General features: G+C 43.6%; 1 protein-coding gene across 5 annotated transcripts in view; it reads right to left on the bottom strand.

Moving 5' to 3' along the window:
- Positions 1-13,049, bottom strand: part of NFATC3 (nuclear factor of activated T cells 3) — a 162,908-nt gene extending 149,859 nt beyond the window's left edge. For all 5 annotated transcript variants that reach the window (XM_010355051.2, XM_010355052.2, XM_030924648.1 and 2 more), the window contains exon 1: positions 12,592-13,049. In XM_010355051.2, the coding sequence (XP_010353353.1) occupies positions 12,592-12,694 (103 nt within the window). In that variant the 5' untranslated portion in view covers positions 12,695-13,049. The remainder of the gene's footprint in view (positions 1-12,591) is intronic.
- Between the last annotated feature and the right edge of the window lie 3,656 nt (positions 13,050-16,705).

The following is a 16,705-nucleotide window of genomic DNA, read 5'->3' as shown; positions in this document are numbered from 1 at the left end:
CCTAATCATGACAACATGGGGGGGTGGTGCCAAAGACAAAGGCCAATTCCTCCTTAGAGTAAACTGCCTTAAAACCTAAAACGGTATCACCTCTTGACCTCCAGATCCACAAAGCAACAAAGAGAAAAGGCCCCAAAGAGCTAAATTTGGGCCTAGCACAGTTAGCGATACAGCGATACAGTACCCTCTATTGGTCTAACTGTATCACTGCTACCCTTTAAAATTTTCTAGAGCCGGCAGGAATAAGAAGCATCCCTCAAGTAGCTCTTTTGAGCCCGAAGCAGAAAATCTAGTCACAGGAACACATGTAATTTGTAAGACATGACTCAGATATGCTTGATTCCATATGCCCAACATGACCCTTGCTTTCACCATAGGAAAAACTGAGTATTTATGTACTTAAACTCTTTCTGAGAATAGCAAGGCAAGAGGCAGGCATAGCGGAAAGGGCCCAAAATTTGAAGTCAGAAAACCAAGGTTCAAATCCCAGCTAATTCCACTTTCTAGATGGTCAAATCCATCTGCATTTCTGTTTCTCACGTATTAAATGGAAATAATACCTCTCTAGGTTATCATGAGATAATGCACATAAAAATACCTTGCACATAATAGGTACTCAGTAACACCAGATTAAATATTTATCTAATGTATCACAAAAAGTTACAAAATGATCAAAATTATAGGTTGCGCAAAAAGAAATGTAGGACTTTCTTTATTGTTGTTCTTGTTTTTAATCCACAAGAAGGAATTATAGGCTTTTCAAGCAAAAATTAAGCAACTTACTGGAGAAGACCAAAGGACTAGGAGTCAGAAGTCCTGGGTCTCTGTTTTGATACTAACCAGTTAAATGACCTTGGGCAGGTCAATTTGAATCTCAATTTCCTCTCCTGTAAAATAGAAGGACTGAATTAACTTGAAACTCTATGCTTTTTAGCAATATCACACAATTAGCAACAGAAATGAATCTAGAATCCAGATCTAGCTCAGTACTACATCAAAATATCTGTAAGTTGTCTCACTAAAGAGAAAGTCTTTGGTGAACACGTTGACGGCAGATCAGGAAAATGGGTGGAAGGAAAGGTTTCACACTGGGACTGAAAAGAGATGAATAAAGGTGATGAGCTTGATGTACAAAGTAACAGACACAAAATGGCAGAGCACAAAAACTGTAAGGAGAGGCAGGTTACAGACAAAAAGGAGTGGGAATTGAAGATAACCTCAGCTATGACTTTCAGAACTGAATTAGAAGAAAATATAAAGAGAAAACTATTAATAAACAAATCCAAATGGAAGGAGACCAAGACTTTCGCCACAGGGCAGACAGAAAGGGGGAAATAAAAGTCATTTTCAGGAAGTGGCAAAATGTACCAGCCAACTAACCCAATATAAACGGACAGCAATAAGCTAAGTCAATTTTTAAAGTTTAACGTATTAAAGAACTACAGACATGGGAAATATGGTTTGAATAATAAGGACAACTCAATGCACTAACAGTTTTTGTTTTTAAGAAACAGGTCTCCTTATGTTGTCCAGACTGGTCTAGAATCCCCAGGCTCAAGAGATACTTCCAAGTAGCTGGGACTAAAGGCACAGGCCACTGCACCCAGCTTCGATGTACTAACAGTTTTAATCAGAACCATGAAAACATCTCCAAGAGCTCTGTTTTTCAAACTGAAGATACTAAGTGATCTGTCAGTGAGCTGTGACAAATTTTTTAATGCAATGAAAATGTCAGAGTAATGCCACGCAGTAAAACTAAACACTATTTTACATGAAACATCTGTCTCAGTTTGTGTGTATAAACACATATATGTGTGTTGGGTTGAAACAAAATGTATTTCTTGCTCTGGCTCATGGTTAAGAGGTCTCAAAGGCTGGGTGAGGTAGCTCATGCCTGTTAATTCCATCACTTCGGGAGGCCAAGGCTGGAGGATCGCTTGAATCCAGGAGTTTGAGACCACCTTGGGCAACACAGCAAGACCTCATCTCTACAAAAAATTTTAAAAATTAGCCAGGCATGGTGGCACACCTGTGGTCCCAGCTACTCAAGAAGCTGAGGTGGGTGGATCAATTGAGCCCAGGAGGTTAAGGCTGCAGTAAGCAGTGATCACAACACTGCACTCCAGCATGGGCAACCCTATCTCAAAAACAAAAGTTCCCAAAACTTTGTATAATGGAAGTTTTCAAATATACCTGAAGTACAGAGTCCCCATATACCTATCATCTTGCCTCAACAACTTCTGATCATCTTTTTTCTTGAGTGTTATTTGAACTACCTTTACAGACAGAAAGTGAAAACCATAAAGAAGTGTTGATAGCAGAGGAGCTATCAAATTTCCTTAAACCTTTCATGTGCAATAAAAAATAAGTAAAATTTAGATTAACCTTTCTATATTTTCCCCAAAGATATTTTTTATGTAAAGGACAAGATTAAAACTTTAGTATTCAGCCAGGCGCGGTGGTTCACGCCTGTAATTCCAGCATTTTAGGAGGCCAAGCCAGCAGATCACCTGAGGTTGGGAGTTTGAAACCAGTCTGACCAACATGGAGAAATCCCACCTCTACTAAAAATACAAAATTAGACGGGTGTGGTGGCATATGCCTGTAATCCCAGCTACTTGGGAGGCTGAGGCAGGAGAATCGCTTGAACCCAGGAGGCAGAGGTTGTGGTGAGTCGAGATTCCACCATTGCACCCCAGCCCGGGCAACAAGAGCGAAACTCCATCTCAAAAAAAAAAAAACTTTAGTACTCAATATGATCTCACAAACGACAAGATGTGAAATACAAATTTCAGACCTTGTTTGTTCTAAAATGTTCACAAATAAAAAGAATTTACGTCTATTATTTTTGTGAGTTTCTACCAATTATTAAAAACGCAGATTAAAATTTTTAAATGATTAAAAATGTAGTCTTAAAATCATGAACAAGTTATCTAGCTTCCTTTCATTATGAATAAACTGAAAAGTTCACAGAAATGACAACATCAGACTGACAGATACAAGCAACATGATCAAACATTAAAACTTTATAAACAATTTCAAGCTCTTAAATTACTAGATAATAAATGGATTTTTCCAGTGTCATATAGTTAATTAGAAAATATTTTTACAATGCAAAAGCATCTACTCAAAAGCATAAGATCAGTTTACTTCCTATTTATTTGTGCCACTAACTCAGCCACCGTCTCACTGTTAACACTACACAATCAAAGGGAGAAATAAGTTTTGTAAATCAGACATATCACGCTAACTTCTATTTTCTGTTAATTTATTAAGCCAGTTTTTTTTTTTAGCTACAAACAACAAATCCTATTAACTTCACAATGCTGTTTTAAAAAGTGAATATTTTTCCTATCCTAATCTAGTGCCTTAAAGAATTTGAAGCGCTTTCGAATGTCATTTTTTAAACTTTTTATTTTATGGAAATTTAAGAACATAAAGAACAGAGAATATTATTGTGAACCCCCACATACCCATCATCTAGCTTCAACAATTTCTGAATGTCATTTTTTTCTAAAAGTCATTTTTATTTAACAATTTTTACTGAAAGATTTTTTAAAGCAATACTGAAAAATATTTGCATTTAAGTACAACTCACAGTCTATTAAAGTGTTCTTGTCAGTGATTACCTTGATGAGAAAAAAACGCTTTCATAAATATTTTTACATTTAATACAAATCAACTTACTGAAAAAGTTTTAAGAGAAAAGAATTAACCTGAATGTAATCCAATTTCAGAGCTCAAATAATCCTATTTTCTAATTAAATCAAACAGCAAAGCTGATGAAAATTAATAAATACAAAATTAACACAAAATTTTAAGACGCTGAAAAACATATTTTAAAATGTAAAACTCTCACCTGCTGCTGTAACATAAGACATTCTGAAACTGTACATTACGTAGGAAAATGAAGCCTTCAGGTTACTTCTCTGGTATACCTGGGATGTTCAGGCTTTCATAGACTTGTGGTTCCTTTACATACGATTTTTTCTTTTTCTTTTTTTTTTTTTTTTGAGATGGAGTTTCACTTGTTGCCCAGACTGCAGTATAATGGTACGATCTCGGCTCACTGCAACCTCCACCTCCCAGGTTCAAGTGATTCTCCTGCCTCAGCTTCCCAAGTAGCTGGGATCACAACAGGTATGCACCACCACACTCAGCTAATTTTGTATTTTTAGTAGAGGCGGGGTTTCTCCATGTTGGTCAGGCTGGTCTCGAACTCCTGCCTTGTGATCCGCCTGCCTCAGCCACTCAAAGTGCAGGGATTACAGGAGTAAGCCACCGTGCCCAGGCTTTTTTTTGTTGTTTTTTGTTTTTTGTTTTTGAGTTTTACTCTGTTCCCCAGGCTGGAGTGCAATGGTACCATCTCGGCTCATTGCAACCTCCACCTCCCGGGTTCAAGGAATTCTTCTGCCTCAGCCTCCCAAGCAGCTGGGATTACAGGCACCTGCCACCACACCCAGCTAATTTTTTATATTTTCAATAGAGACAGGGTTTCACCATGTTGGCCAGGCTGGTCTCGAACTCCTGACCTCAGGTGATCCACCCGCCTAGGCCTCCCAAAGTGCTGGGATTACAGGTGTGAGCCACCGTGCCCAGGCTCACACATGAATATTAACTAATATTACCTAGAACTGTCCCAAAAGATTAAATTTCAGCTGTTGGTAAACTACCAATTCATAGCCTACGTTACTTAAATCTTAGAGCTCCAAATGCCAACAGGTGAAAGTCATACAATACAATTACGTAAACATTACTAGAAATGCGAAAATATATGCAGACCCACATTATGTTTCAGTTTAAATGGTGGCTCTTAAAAAAGCTTGCTCCTGCTTGTGACTCTCCTAAGCCTACCTGAAGAAACTCACTCCTCTTAAATTCCACTGTTACTTGAACCTCATATGGCATGCCTGGGCAAATTTGATGACTTGGATTTTGTTTTAGAAGCCAGGCCTACTGCCAAGTCTGCTGTGTCTACTCCCCTGACCCAGCAGGACAGCTTTAGACAACACCTTCCTTATTTATGTTACTGCTGTGAGCAAACTACTGCTTACTATCAAATGAGGCTCAACCTACTCAGGTTTCCTATCTTTTACAAGTAATGTGGGCCGGGCGCCGTGGCTCAAGCCTGTAATCCCAGCACTTTGGGAGGCCAAGACGGGCGGATCACGAGGTCAGGAGATCGAGACCATCCTGGCTAACACGGTGAAATCTCGTCTCTACTAAAAAATACAAAAAACTAGCCGGGCGAGGTGGTGTGCGCCTGTAGTCCCAGCTACTTGGGATGCTGAGGCAGGAGAATGGAGTAAACCCAGGAGGCGGAGCTTGCAGTGAGCTGAGATCCGGCCACTGCACTCCAGCCTGGGCAACACAGTGAGACTCCGTCTCAAAAAAAACAAAAACAAAAACAAAAAAAAAACACAAGAGTAATGTGACTGCCTTCACTATATTCTGGCTTCTTAAACCTCACCTCTTATTTAAAAGAAAACATTACCACACTGAACCATCTACTACTCAGCCAGCAATACCGAGAGGGAAATCAGTGACACAACTCATTAACTTCTCTTAAAAGGTCCCCATTTTATATATCACTATTTATGACTTTCTTTGAAGAAAAAGCAATACTACATTTTCTTACCAAAAATGTCCCTATGATTCCATTTCATTTAAAAAATAAATATAGAGCAAACCTCAAAAGCAGAATTTGGACTATGCCTTCAATAAAAATAAATACAATTTTAGGCAAAGTTTACTGGTTGTCAAAGAAAGGCAAGTCATTATTATTATTATTATTATTATTTCTTTTTTTTTTTTTTTTTGAGAAGGAGTCTCGCTCTGTCACCCAGGCTGGAGTGCAGTGGCCGGATCTCAGCTCACTGCAAACTCCGCCTCCCGGGTTTACGCCATTCTCCTGCCTCAGCCTCCCTAGTAGCTGGGACTACAGGCGCCCGCCACCTCGCCCGGCTAGTTTTTTGTATTTTTTTAGTAGAGACGGGGTTTCACCGTGTTAGCCAGGATGGTCTCGATCTCCTGACCTCGTGATCCGCCCGCCTCGGCCTCCCAAAGTGCTGGGATTACAGGCTTGAGCCACCGCGCCCGGCCAAGGCAAGTCATTATTATAAGTTGATTCTACAGCTTACTCTAAATTATTATCTTGAACGCTTAAGATACAGGCCTTACTTAACCTCCACAACTTCTTGGCTATGTATATAATACCCAAGTTTTAACTTTTATATCACCTAATAAAACTACTACAGTATTACTTCTAATAGTTAAGAATATATGCCAAAATATCCTTTCTGGATTGGCAAATAGGAACACCTAAGAAAGTACAGGAACAGCTCTTGCAATGATGAATGTTTTTAACAAAAACATGACAATGAAATTATTTCCTCAATTTTTCCCCATACTTGCTGAAACACATTTTTTCACTAATCTAGACCACAAAATTCTGTCAGTTACCCCCAGAAGCATCTTTGACACATCAGGAAATGTGTCAAAGAAGCAGAGTATTATTCTTCCAAATGAAATGTTAAAATATTTACCATCGACTCAGTCGTCTAATACATATTCTCACCACAGAAAACGCTGACCTAAGGTATGAAAATAAAGCTACTAAGCAGCATCCAAAACATCCTTCACAGTACCTAATGGGCTGTACAAACACACCATTAGATTTCTACAAGAAACCAAGCAACTTCCTCCTTTTCATACTGATTTAAATATCCAATTATATACTTAAATGTTTAGCAAATCAACCAACTTTCATACTGTACTAAGAACTTACTTCAAGAAAGTGGAAAAATATAACTAAAAGTGTATATACTTTCAGTATTTGATAAAATATAAGAGGTAAGTAACATTTAAAAGACTGGAATTAAACAGATAAAAATGTCTTAAGACCAAATATTCTAACTCATGTAAGGTTTAAATTGCTGAATCTCTCACCTGCCCTAATCTCTTTTTTTCTTCTTTTTAAACTGCTACTGTTTGTAAATGCCCTACTATCTCTCAATGTTTTAATTTAGCACGTGGAGAAAGGTCTAGGAAAGAGAAGGAAGTAAAAACTAGCCTATTCGTGTGTGTGCGCGCGCATGTGCGTGTGTGTGTGTGTGTGTGTGTGTGTGTGTGTTTAAAGAAATGTTGGCTGGGCGCGGTGGCTCACGCCTGTAATCCCAGCACTTTGGGAGGCGGAGGCGAGCGGATCATGAGGTCAGAAGATCGAGACCATCCTGGCTAACACGGTGAAACCTCGTCTCTACTAAAAATACAAAAAAAAAAAGTAGCCAGGCGTGGTGGCATTCACCTGTTGTCCCAGCTGCTGGGGAGGCTGAGGCAGGAGAATGGCGTGAACCCTGGAGACGGAGCTTGCAGTGAGCCGAGATTGCGCCACTGCACTCCAGCCTGGGTGACAGAGCAAGACTCCATCTCAAAAAAAAAAAAGAAATGTTAGGGGGGAGTGTGTGTGTGTGTTTAAAAGAATTTTAGTTACCACCACTTAAATAGGACCAGGATTGTGCTAAGTGCTTTAAATACATTATCTCATTTACACAAGATAAAACAAAAACCTTGACTACAAATGATCAATAAAAACTGAAAAGTGAGAAAATAAAATTATCTAAGAGACAGTAAACTGGACCAGATCTCCAAGCACTAAACAAAGTAAAAACATTGTTGATGGCCGGGCGCGGTGGCTCAAGCCTGTAATCCCAGCACTTTGGGAGGCCGAGACGGGCGGATCACGAGGTCAGGAGATCGAGACCATCCTGGCTAACATGGTGAAACCCCGTCTCTACTGAAAAATACAAAAAACTAGCCGGGCGAGGTGGCGGGCGCCTGTAGTCCCAGCTACTCGGGAGGCTGAGGCAGGAGAACGGCGTAAACCCGGGAGGCGGAGCTTGCAGTGAGCTGAGATCTGGCCACTGCACTCCAGCCTGGGCGACAGAGCCAGACTCCGTCTCAAAAAAAAGAAAAAAACATTGTTGATTAAATTTTTTTTTTTTTTTTTTTTTTTTTGAGACGGAGTCTTGCTCTGCCGCCCAGGCTGGAGTGCAGTGGCCGGCTCTCAGCTCACTGCAAGCTCCGCCTCCCGGGTTCACGCCATTCTCCTGTCTCAGCCTCCCGAGTAGCTGGGACTACAGGCGCCCGCCTCGTCGCCCGGCTAATTTTTTGTATTTTTTAGTAGAGACGGGGTTTCACCGTATTAGCCAGGATGGTCTCGATCTCCTGACCTCGTGATCCGCCCGTCTCGGCCTCCCAAAGTGCTGGGATTACAGGCATGAGCCACCGCGCCCGGCCTGTTGATTAAATTATAGGACAATTTCTAGGAAAGGTTCCTCAACTTGCCATATGAAAAAGTTGTATATTAAAGGAATATCTGAAAAAATTACACATATCTTATCATCGAGTAAACCTCTTACAAAAATATTGTAGCTAAGATATTTCTCCCCTTTAAAAAAACAGCAGTAGATAAGATACTACACATAGTATACAGCACATTCCTTCCAGTAAATCTCATTCAGGACTAGAAAGTCAATATTTAGTAATGAACCCTGAGAATGAAACTCTGAATTTGCAAAGTACAGATTATTATAACATCAAACTTAGAGATAAACAATCACTACACTAAAATAGAGTACCAGAGGCTGCCCTTTATAATGGCAAATAATGTTAATGGAATACATTAAACATGTACCTATTTTAAATTCCCTATTTACTGCTGAGGTATATCATCTATTTAGAGTTAGATATTAAGTAAAAGAATGTTTAAAAAATAGTTTAGTTCATTTTTAACTGGAGAAATCAGAGACAGCACTGTCATCTTATATTTTAAAAAACAAGGTAGGCTGGTCTGATGGTAGTGAGTAATTAGAATGTATTAACATTAATGTCACTAAAGTTGGTATACAATCCCCCACTGCTAAATGTGACTGTCTGAAAAAAAAAAAAAAAAAAAGAAAGCTAAAGACTCTAGGGTCTTAAATTTTCTTTAATAGAAAAAAAATCTCAAAATACCTCTGCAAACAACAGTCTTAAGTCAGTCTTCAGTCACAAATGTATACAACATACAACATTATCAAGCATTATCAAGTCCATCTCACATCATCTAATTTGCACTTTACCAAGCTTGCTTAGGACATTCACCAAATTCAGCCCTTGGCCTGTCCTCACTCTCTATACAGTCACCTCACTATTTTTTTTTTTTTTTTGTCTTTTTTTTTTTTTTTTTTTCCTTTTTGTGGAGAACGGGGTCTCGCTGTATTACCCAGGCAGGTCTTGAACTCCTGGGCTCAAGCTATCCTCCCGCCTCTGCCTCCCTGAGAGCTAGGATTACAGGCGTGAGCCACCGCGCCCGGCCATCACCTCACTATTTTTCAAAAATCTTCTCACTGTATGGAAATTTAGTTGTGATACAAGTACTCCCAAACCTTTAGAGATGTAAAACCACTGCAGCCCCAAATTACCAAGATGTAATTTATGGAACTAATCAATAAAAGCCAAAGAACTGAAACAACTCTCATCAGTTTCCTTTACCACGAAAAAGCAGTGAGCAATGATTCAGAACTTAAGTGTTATTTATTCACTTATTTAACAAAATATTGGGACTGTGTGCAGTGGCTCACACCTGTAATCCCAGCATTTTGGGAGGCTGGAGTTCCAGACTAGCCTGGGCAACATAGTGAGACCTCCGTCTCTATTTAAAAATATATATATTGGGCCGGGTGTGGGGGCTCATGCCTGTAATTCCACCACTTTGGGAGGCTGAGGCAAGAGGATCACTTGAGGTCAGGAGTTTGAGACCAGCCTGGCCAACATGGTAAAACTCCGTCTCTACTAAAAACACAAAAGGTAGCCAGGTGTGGTGGCGCACTACTGTAGTCCCAACTACTCGGGAGGCAGAGGTGGGAGAATCACTTGAATCCCAGAGGTCTAGGCTGCAGTGAGCTGAAATCACGCCACTGCACTCCAGCCTGGGCGACAGGGCGAGACCCTGCCTCAAAAAAGAAAAAAAAAATACATATATATATATATTATATATGTAAAAGAACTGTGCTAGGCACTGATAATATAACTGAAAAAGATACAGACACTATACCTGACCTCAAGGAACTTCCATTCCAGTGAGGAAGAGAACCCAAAAATGAGTTCGGCAAACACACTGATACAACCCAGCAAGGATCTGAATTCTACCAACAATTTTATTCTTATTTTCCACGTTACTGCATATATTATCCTAAAATCATTTCAGTGAATCCACTTTGTTCCTTCAAACTACATACTCATAATTATGCTTAGTAAAATGAAAAGTTATTCTGTGAACAAATAATTCTGAAAACTTAGCTGTGAATATATAACACATCCTCAACAGAATTTCAAAATTAATTGCTGTGTGTTCATAGAAGCACTATTCACAATAGCCAAAAGGTAGAAAAAGCCCAAATGTCCATCAATTGGTGAACAAATTGTGTTCCTTTATACACATACACACACACACACACACACACACACACACGATGGAATATTATTCAGCCACAGAAAGGAATGAGGTAGTCAGACACAAAAGGTCACATATTATATTATCCTATTTACATAAAATATCCAGAAGAGGTACCATAGAGACAGATCCCAGACTGGTGGCTGCTGGGGATTGGGAAGAGGAAAGGGAAAATATGGGGCAACTGTTTAATGGATACTGAGTTTTCTTTTGGATGAATAAAATGTTTTAGAAGTAGACAGAAGCAGTAGCTGCACAACACTGAATGCATTAAATTGTTCACTTTAAGAAGGTTTGTTTTTTCATATGTATTTTGCCTTAATATTTAAAAAAAACTTTTAAAAAATTACCGCTTAAAGTATTTTAAAGTGGACTTTTTGTCACAAATAAAACTGTGGATGTTTACCTTTGGAAATTTCAGTTATAAATCAAGTTACAGACAACTCCTTTTAGATCTATTTTAATAGCAAAATGGCTTTTGTGTATGGCAAAGATCATTAAAAATTTTTTTCATAGCTTTGAAATGTTATTCAATATTTTGGTTGTATATACAATTCCTACTTATGTAGTCACTCAATTCCTTTATTATTCATATGTTTGGTTAACACCCTTACTGATCATATATTTGTATATAATGTGCTTTAATCAAGTTTGTGCCCAATAAAAGTTTGCTGACATCATCAACTGTTTATCTCTTTTACAATAAAAATACTCAAGCTGTTTTTCTTTCAAGTCCCGATAATCTAGGTACAATTCAATGCTACATTCTTCACATATGCCACTTTTCTTGTTTCTTCCTCTACTACAAAATGCATCACCATTCACAGATTTCCTAGTAGCACAGTTATTACTTGGACTATGTGTCTCCTCCAACTACTTCCCAAACTCCTTAAGGAGCCTCAGTCCTCTGCATCATCATAACACTACAAGGTCCGTAAGAGTGGTTCAACGTAATAGGTGCTCAAATTATGTGAATGGAATTGAAAATAAACGCAGCCAACACATAACTATTATAAATTATGTACTACAGTGAAAAAGACATCTAGCATATTAAGACTAAAAGGACCGACAAAATAAGTACCGCCTAGAGAATCCTCATGCCTCACGTTCAGGTATGTTTTTCAATGCAACTCTACAGAAGTCTATCGAACATCAATATGAACATTAAGAAATTCACCTCACACCAGGCAAGAAAAAATACCTTATCCATTTCCTTTGTGAAGTTCGTATGTATATGTAACAGGGAAACTGAACCTAATGAACCACAGTATTCCAAACCAGGTCACAAAAGACCTCTAAGTCCCCAGTCATCCTGTTTCTATTTCCTGATTGGTCTGACCTGCAAGCATTATGGTGCTCAGCTTGCCCAAGTCAAGATTTCCTTTAAAATATCTTCCAAGGAGAGATTTTTCTTTAAATAAAAATCGACTTCTAGAACTTTCCAGGAAAATTACGAAAAAAGCAACCCGCGATTAAAAAAAAAAAAAAATCTTCCGGAACACTTTATTCAAGTAAGGAAATCGAGTCTCCAGAAAAGTCCCGTTACAGTTACACTTCGAATTAACTGTGGGTCATAAACTTGCACGAGTGGACGTTAACTCGAAAGCATTACTCTCCTAGCAAAGTAGACTTAAAGAAACATGTGCGTGATTTTTAGAGGGGTCCTACCGTAGAAAAATAAGCATCTTTCAAACGTAAATTTCAAGAAACGACCTAGAATAGATGAAAAACCCAGTGCGCTAACAATTCACAGGGACAACATTTTCCTTGCAACACACTGGCCAAGCAGCAACAACCAGAGGCTACTTGGGCAGCAGCCCGGACCCTGGGCCTCCAAACCCCGATCGTCCCGTAGTCGAGTTCCCCACTAGTTTGCTTCCAGCCAAGCCCGCCACCACTTCCATGTCGCAGCGAGCCACACGCCTCCTCAGCGATTTAAATCCGTTTTTAACTCACCACACACACACGCGCGCGCCCGCGCGCACACACACAAGGGGTTATCGGTCTCCGGTCATCCAAGGGAACAGGGAGGGAGCGAGAGATCCTGCGACCGAGAAGCGGGGTCGCTCCATGGTCTCGCCTGGCCCGGCACCCACCTGCAGGCCGCGAGCCCGGGGGCGGCGGTGCCGGCGCCCCGTCCTCGCCAAAGACGAGTTTGAAGTCGAGCTCGTCGTGGGCGCCACAGTTTGCAGTAGTCATCGGCGTGGCTCAGGGTGCTGCGGCTCCTCCTCAGGCGGCGGCGGCGGCGGCGGCGGCGGCGGCGGCAAGCGGCGGCAGCAGCTCCTTAACGCCGCTTCATGCCGGGCCGCGCGGGCCAAGAGGTCGCGACTCCACGGCAAACTTTCCGGGCGGGGCCCGCGACGCCGAGCGTTCCGTTCCGAACTAGAAAGCTGGCCGCGCGCCGAGCAGCACCAGGAGCCGCAGCCGCCCGCCACCGGTGCCTAAGCCTCCACTGTCGCCTTAGCCAATGTTCCCCGCCCCCCCACAGTCGCCGCCACCGCCGCCGCGGGCGCGCTCTCGCGCCCTGCCGCGCGCCCGGCCCCGCCCCCTACGCGTGCCCGTCCGACCTGGCTGCCGATTGGCCACTAGGGCGGCGAACTGGCGCCGGGCCCCGCCCCCTCACAGGCCTATCGCGTAACTCGGTCTCCGCGAGAAGGAAGTCACGTGAACACCCAGCCCCGAAGAGCCCAGCTATCTCTCGGGAGTTGTAGTTTGGTCTGCATTCCCTCTGCGATTCCTTCTAAATTAGACGAGAGAAGGCCGATAGCCTCTCTAATTGGATAGGGGACCACCACTGGCCAATGGAGGAGACCTTTTTGCTCATTGGGCGGAGTTCATGTTCAAGAAGGGGTGCCGAAGCACCGAGGTTCTGGGTTCGGTGATGTGGGTGCGCATCGTGTTACTCCTGATGGCTGGCTTTAGGGAAGGCATTAGGGCCCCGCAGGGTTACCTGGACGCCGCCCACATCCTCATCCCCCCACCTCAACTTTAATGGCTGAGTCTCCAGAGGGCAGGGACCGGACCTAGTGTCCAGCTAGGTTGGGGAGAAACCGAAGGAGGCAGGTTGCACGACAAGTCCAGACTCTGAGCTCGCGGTCTCCGCAGGCCCACCCTCTGCGGGGCGGAGCCTGCGCTCCGGTGGCTGCGCCTTTGTCCCTACTAGCGGGCCCCCGCAGCTGCTCCCTAGACGGCGTGCGCGTTTGAGGCCTCGGCGAAGCCCAATGGGCAGGGCCTGTCCCTTGCTGGAAGTTGAGTAGATTGAGTGGGAGAGCCAGTTGTGAGCTCGTACCAATCACAGCTCTGTGATCTCTGTATCCTGGTGCATATCCATGAAAGCAGGAGGGATGGAGCCGCCCAAATTGGGTGTCTGGCAGTGGAGAGGAAGTGACACTGCCTAAAGAACCGTTTTCGTGATCTGCCCCTCTCGAGCAAACTAGCCTTCCCGAGATGGCCCAAGACGCCTGCTCCTGGGGTCTGGGATGAAGGCCGTCCTTGGGGACTGGGAGCCTGACTCCACTGAGGCAAGGTGGACGGGGAGGTGAGAGAAGTGGGGTAACCGCTTCCCACAGGATATAGCATCCCTAGATGCGCGTTGCTGGAGGAACCCAGGGCTGTGTCAAGAGACTTGGGTACAGGTGCGTCCAAGAAATGCTGCCCTCTCAGAGGATACAATAGGTTGTTAAAAAAAAAAAAAAAAAGAGAGAGAGAGAGAGAGAGAGAAAAGAAAAAGAAAAAAAAAAGAAATGCCTCTCTCACAAGGCCTACAGCACATTCCACACCGCCCACAAAAGCCAGTGGGAAGAGAAGGTAAAGGGAAGCTCGTTGCAGAGGTCTCAATGTCTGGACAGACACTTGAGCTACCAGGGAGCCCTAGAGGGAGCCAAACTAGACGTTGGGTCAGGAAGACAGGGAATGTCCAGAGCATCCAAGACGTTCATCTTGTATTGGTTCATTTCTGCCCAGTGTTCTGTACCGGTACCTGTGTTGTTCCTGGGGATTCAGAGACAAATTAAGTCTCCCTTCAGGGGTAGGGGAGAGGGGACCAGCAAATCTATAACTACTGTGCAAAGAAATGAGGATTGTGCCAGGAGCTCAGAGACAGTTCATAAGCCCGCTGGCTGCAGGGCCTTGACAGCGGTTAGTAGGAACTGGAGTGACAGGCAAGAATTGAGCAAGTTTCATTCCAGGCAGAGAACAGATTTGCAAAGACTTGATGACCAGAAAGTACCTGCAGTGGGCAGAAGCCAAAGGTGGGGCCGGATGAGTGGGCAGAATGCTGCAGGCCACTGCAAAGTGTCTGGACTTTATCCTGACGGCAGTAGGGAGCAGTGGAAGGACTTAGAGCAGGGGATTTACATGGTCAGAATTCTGGATGGATCACTGGATTCAACTGGGACAGGGGTGAATGAAGTTAGAGGAAGAAGATAACAGTGGTCAAGGAGAGGGAACAACTGGCATCAGATGGGTAGAATATCCTGCCTGCAAATCTCCAACCTTGAGGGCCTCAGTGTGGAACTTGGGGCCCAAATGCCACATCAGCTCTGGAGCCCTCTGCCTCAGGCAGGCTGCTGGTCCACCTATTTGTACCACATGTACCAGGATCCTGATACAGTATAAGGTCCCAGAGGCTTGGCCAGCTCATCTGAAGTCCTTTCAGACATGACTTCACCTAAACCATGGGATCAGCCATAGTCAGACCAGACAGCAGGCAGGAGGGAGACCCTGGGCTAGTCAGCCCCTCCACTGGGAAGGGACCACAGAGAAGTTGTAGATGGCTTGAAAAATTCAACCACTCATCAAATGCTCAGCTATGCATCTATGTTCCCAGCCACTGAGCACCTGGAGAACACTTAGAACAGGTTACATTGTAGGGAGGGTTTCTGATCTGGGATAAACTGAGAAGCTACCAAGGAATGGTGAGGGCTGGGACATGGATGGGCACCAACTGCAGGAAAGGAGTCACCATGTGTGTAAGAAAGTCAGCAATGGCTGGGAACTCTGCAGCCTGTGAAGGGGCCTGACCACACACACACCGATATGTACATACTCTTTCAGCCTCTGCCCCAGCTAGGGCCAGGACATCCCCCCATGAGCTCTTCCTCAGGCAGTTCCAAAGCTCCTGCAGGTCATCTGGGCCCACCTCCAGCCCTCTGGGAGCCCTGTGAAACCAGGAGGCCCACAGGACCAGTACAGCAGGTGGAAACCCAGGGTGGACAAGGGCTGTGTGGGTCACTGTACAACCACTCTTTCCTGTATGAATGCCACCCAAGACTGGGAATTAGGGAAAGCCATCTTTATCATCAGCTGTCACAGGACTGGCCCTGAGCACCCGTTGTTGAAGTTCTTCAGTGCCCTCTGAGCCATGGGATGACACAGTTTAGCCTACCCCAGTCCCTTGTTCCCCATTAGGCAAAACAGGAGCCTCTGAGGAAATTCAGAGCTTAGAAAAGTTCTTCCTCTCCATGCCAAACATCCCCCTTGTCCCAAGCTCTTGTTTGATTCTTCTGTGCCTGCTCCCCAGACCCAGGCCAAGGTAGCCACAGGGGACACAAGGACTACCCTTGAGCAGCTCCCAATCTGAGAGGAGAGGATAAGACCAGCCAACTACAACCTCAGAAAGTTAGTTGCTGAAGTCAGCACAGGGTGCTGAGAAGACAGGGTCAGCACTTTGTCCTCAAATGCCAGGCTGAGGAGTTTGGACTTGGTCCAGAGAGCAGACTTAAGAGACCCATGGAAGAGTTCTGAGCAGAGTAACACCTGGAAGGACCCAAGTGTCTGGAACTGCAGGTAGAAGAGATTCTTTGCACACAGCCCAGTCTTCCTGCTGTGGCCTTTGAGAGACCTGCCACCCTCTCCAGCCTTACTCATCCCTTCCTCTCATGCTCATATCAAAACCATTTGTCCCCCAAATGTGATGAGCTAAGGGGAAATCCTCAATCAGGCTGGCTGGAATGGATGGATGTTGTGCTGTGGCTACTAGCCCAGGGAGAGGTTTGGGAATCTAAGTGGCCTAGTTTAAGGTGGACATGGTGAGAACAATGGGCAGAGCTTTCAGGCCTAACTGCGCCCCCTCCACCCGCCGTCAGTCCCATCCTTGGGCAGGTCACTTTGAGACCAGGAAAGGCAACACTGAGGTGTGCTAAAGTGAGATCATTTGAGGACCAACATATTCAACCAGGATCTCTGCCAGACATCCTCAGTCACAGAATA

Source organism: Rhinopithecus roxellana, chromosome 20, assembly GCF_007565055.1.
Source record: "Rhinopithecus roxellana isolate Shanxi Qingling chromosome 20, ASM756505v1, whole genome shotgun sequence".
NCBI lineage: Eukaryota > Metazoa > Chordata > Mammalia > Primates > Cercopithecidae > Rhinopithecus > Rhinopithecus roxellana.
This window is presented reverse-complemented; position numbering and strand designations above follow the sequence as displayed.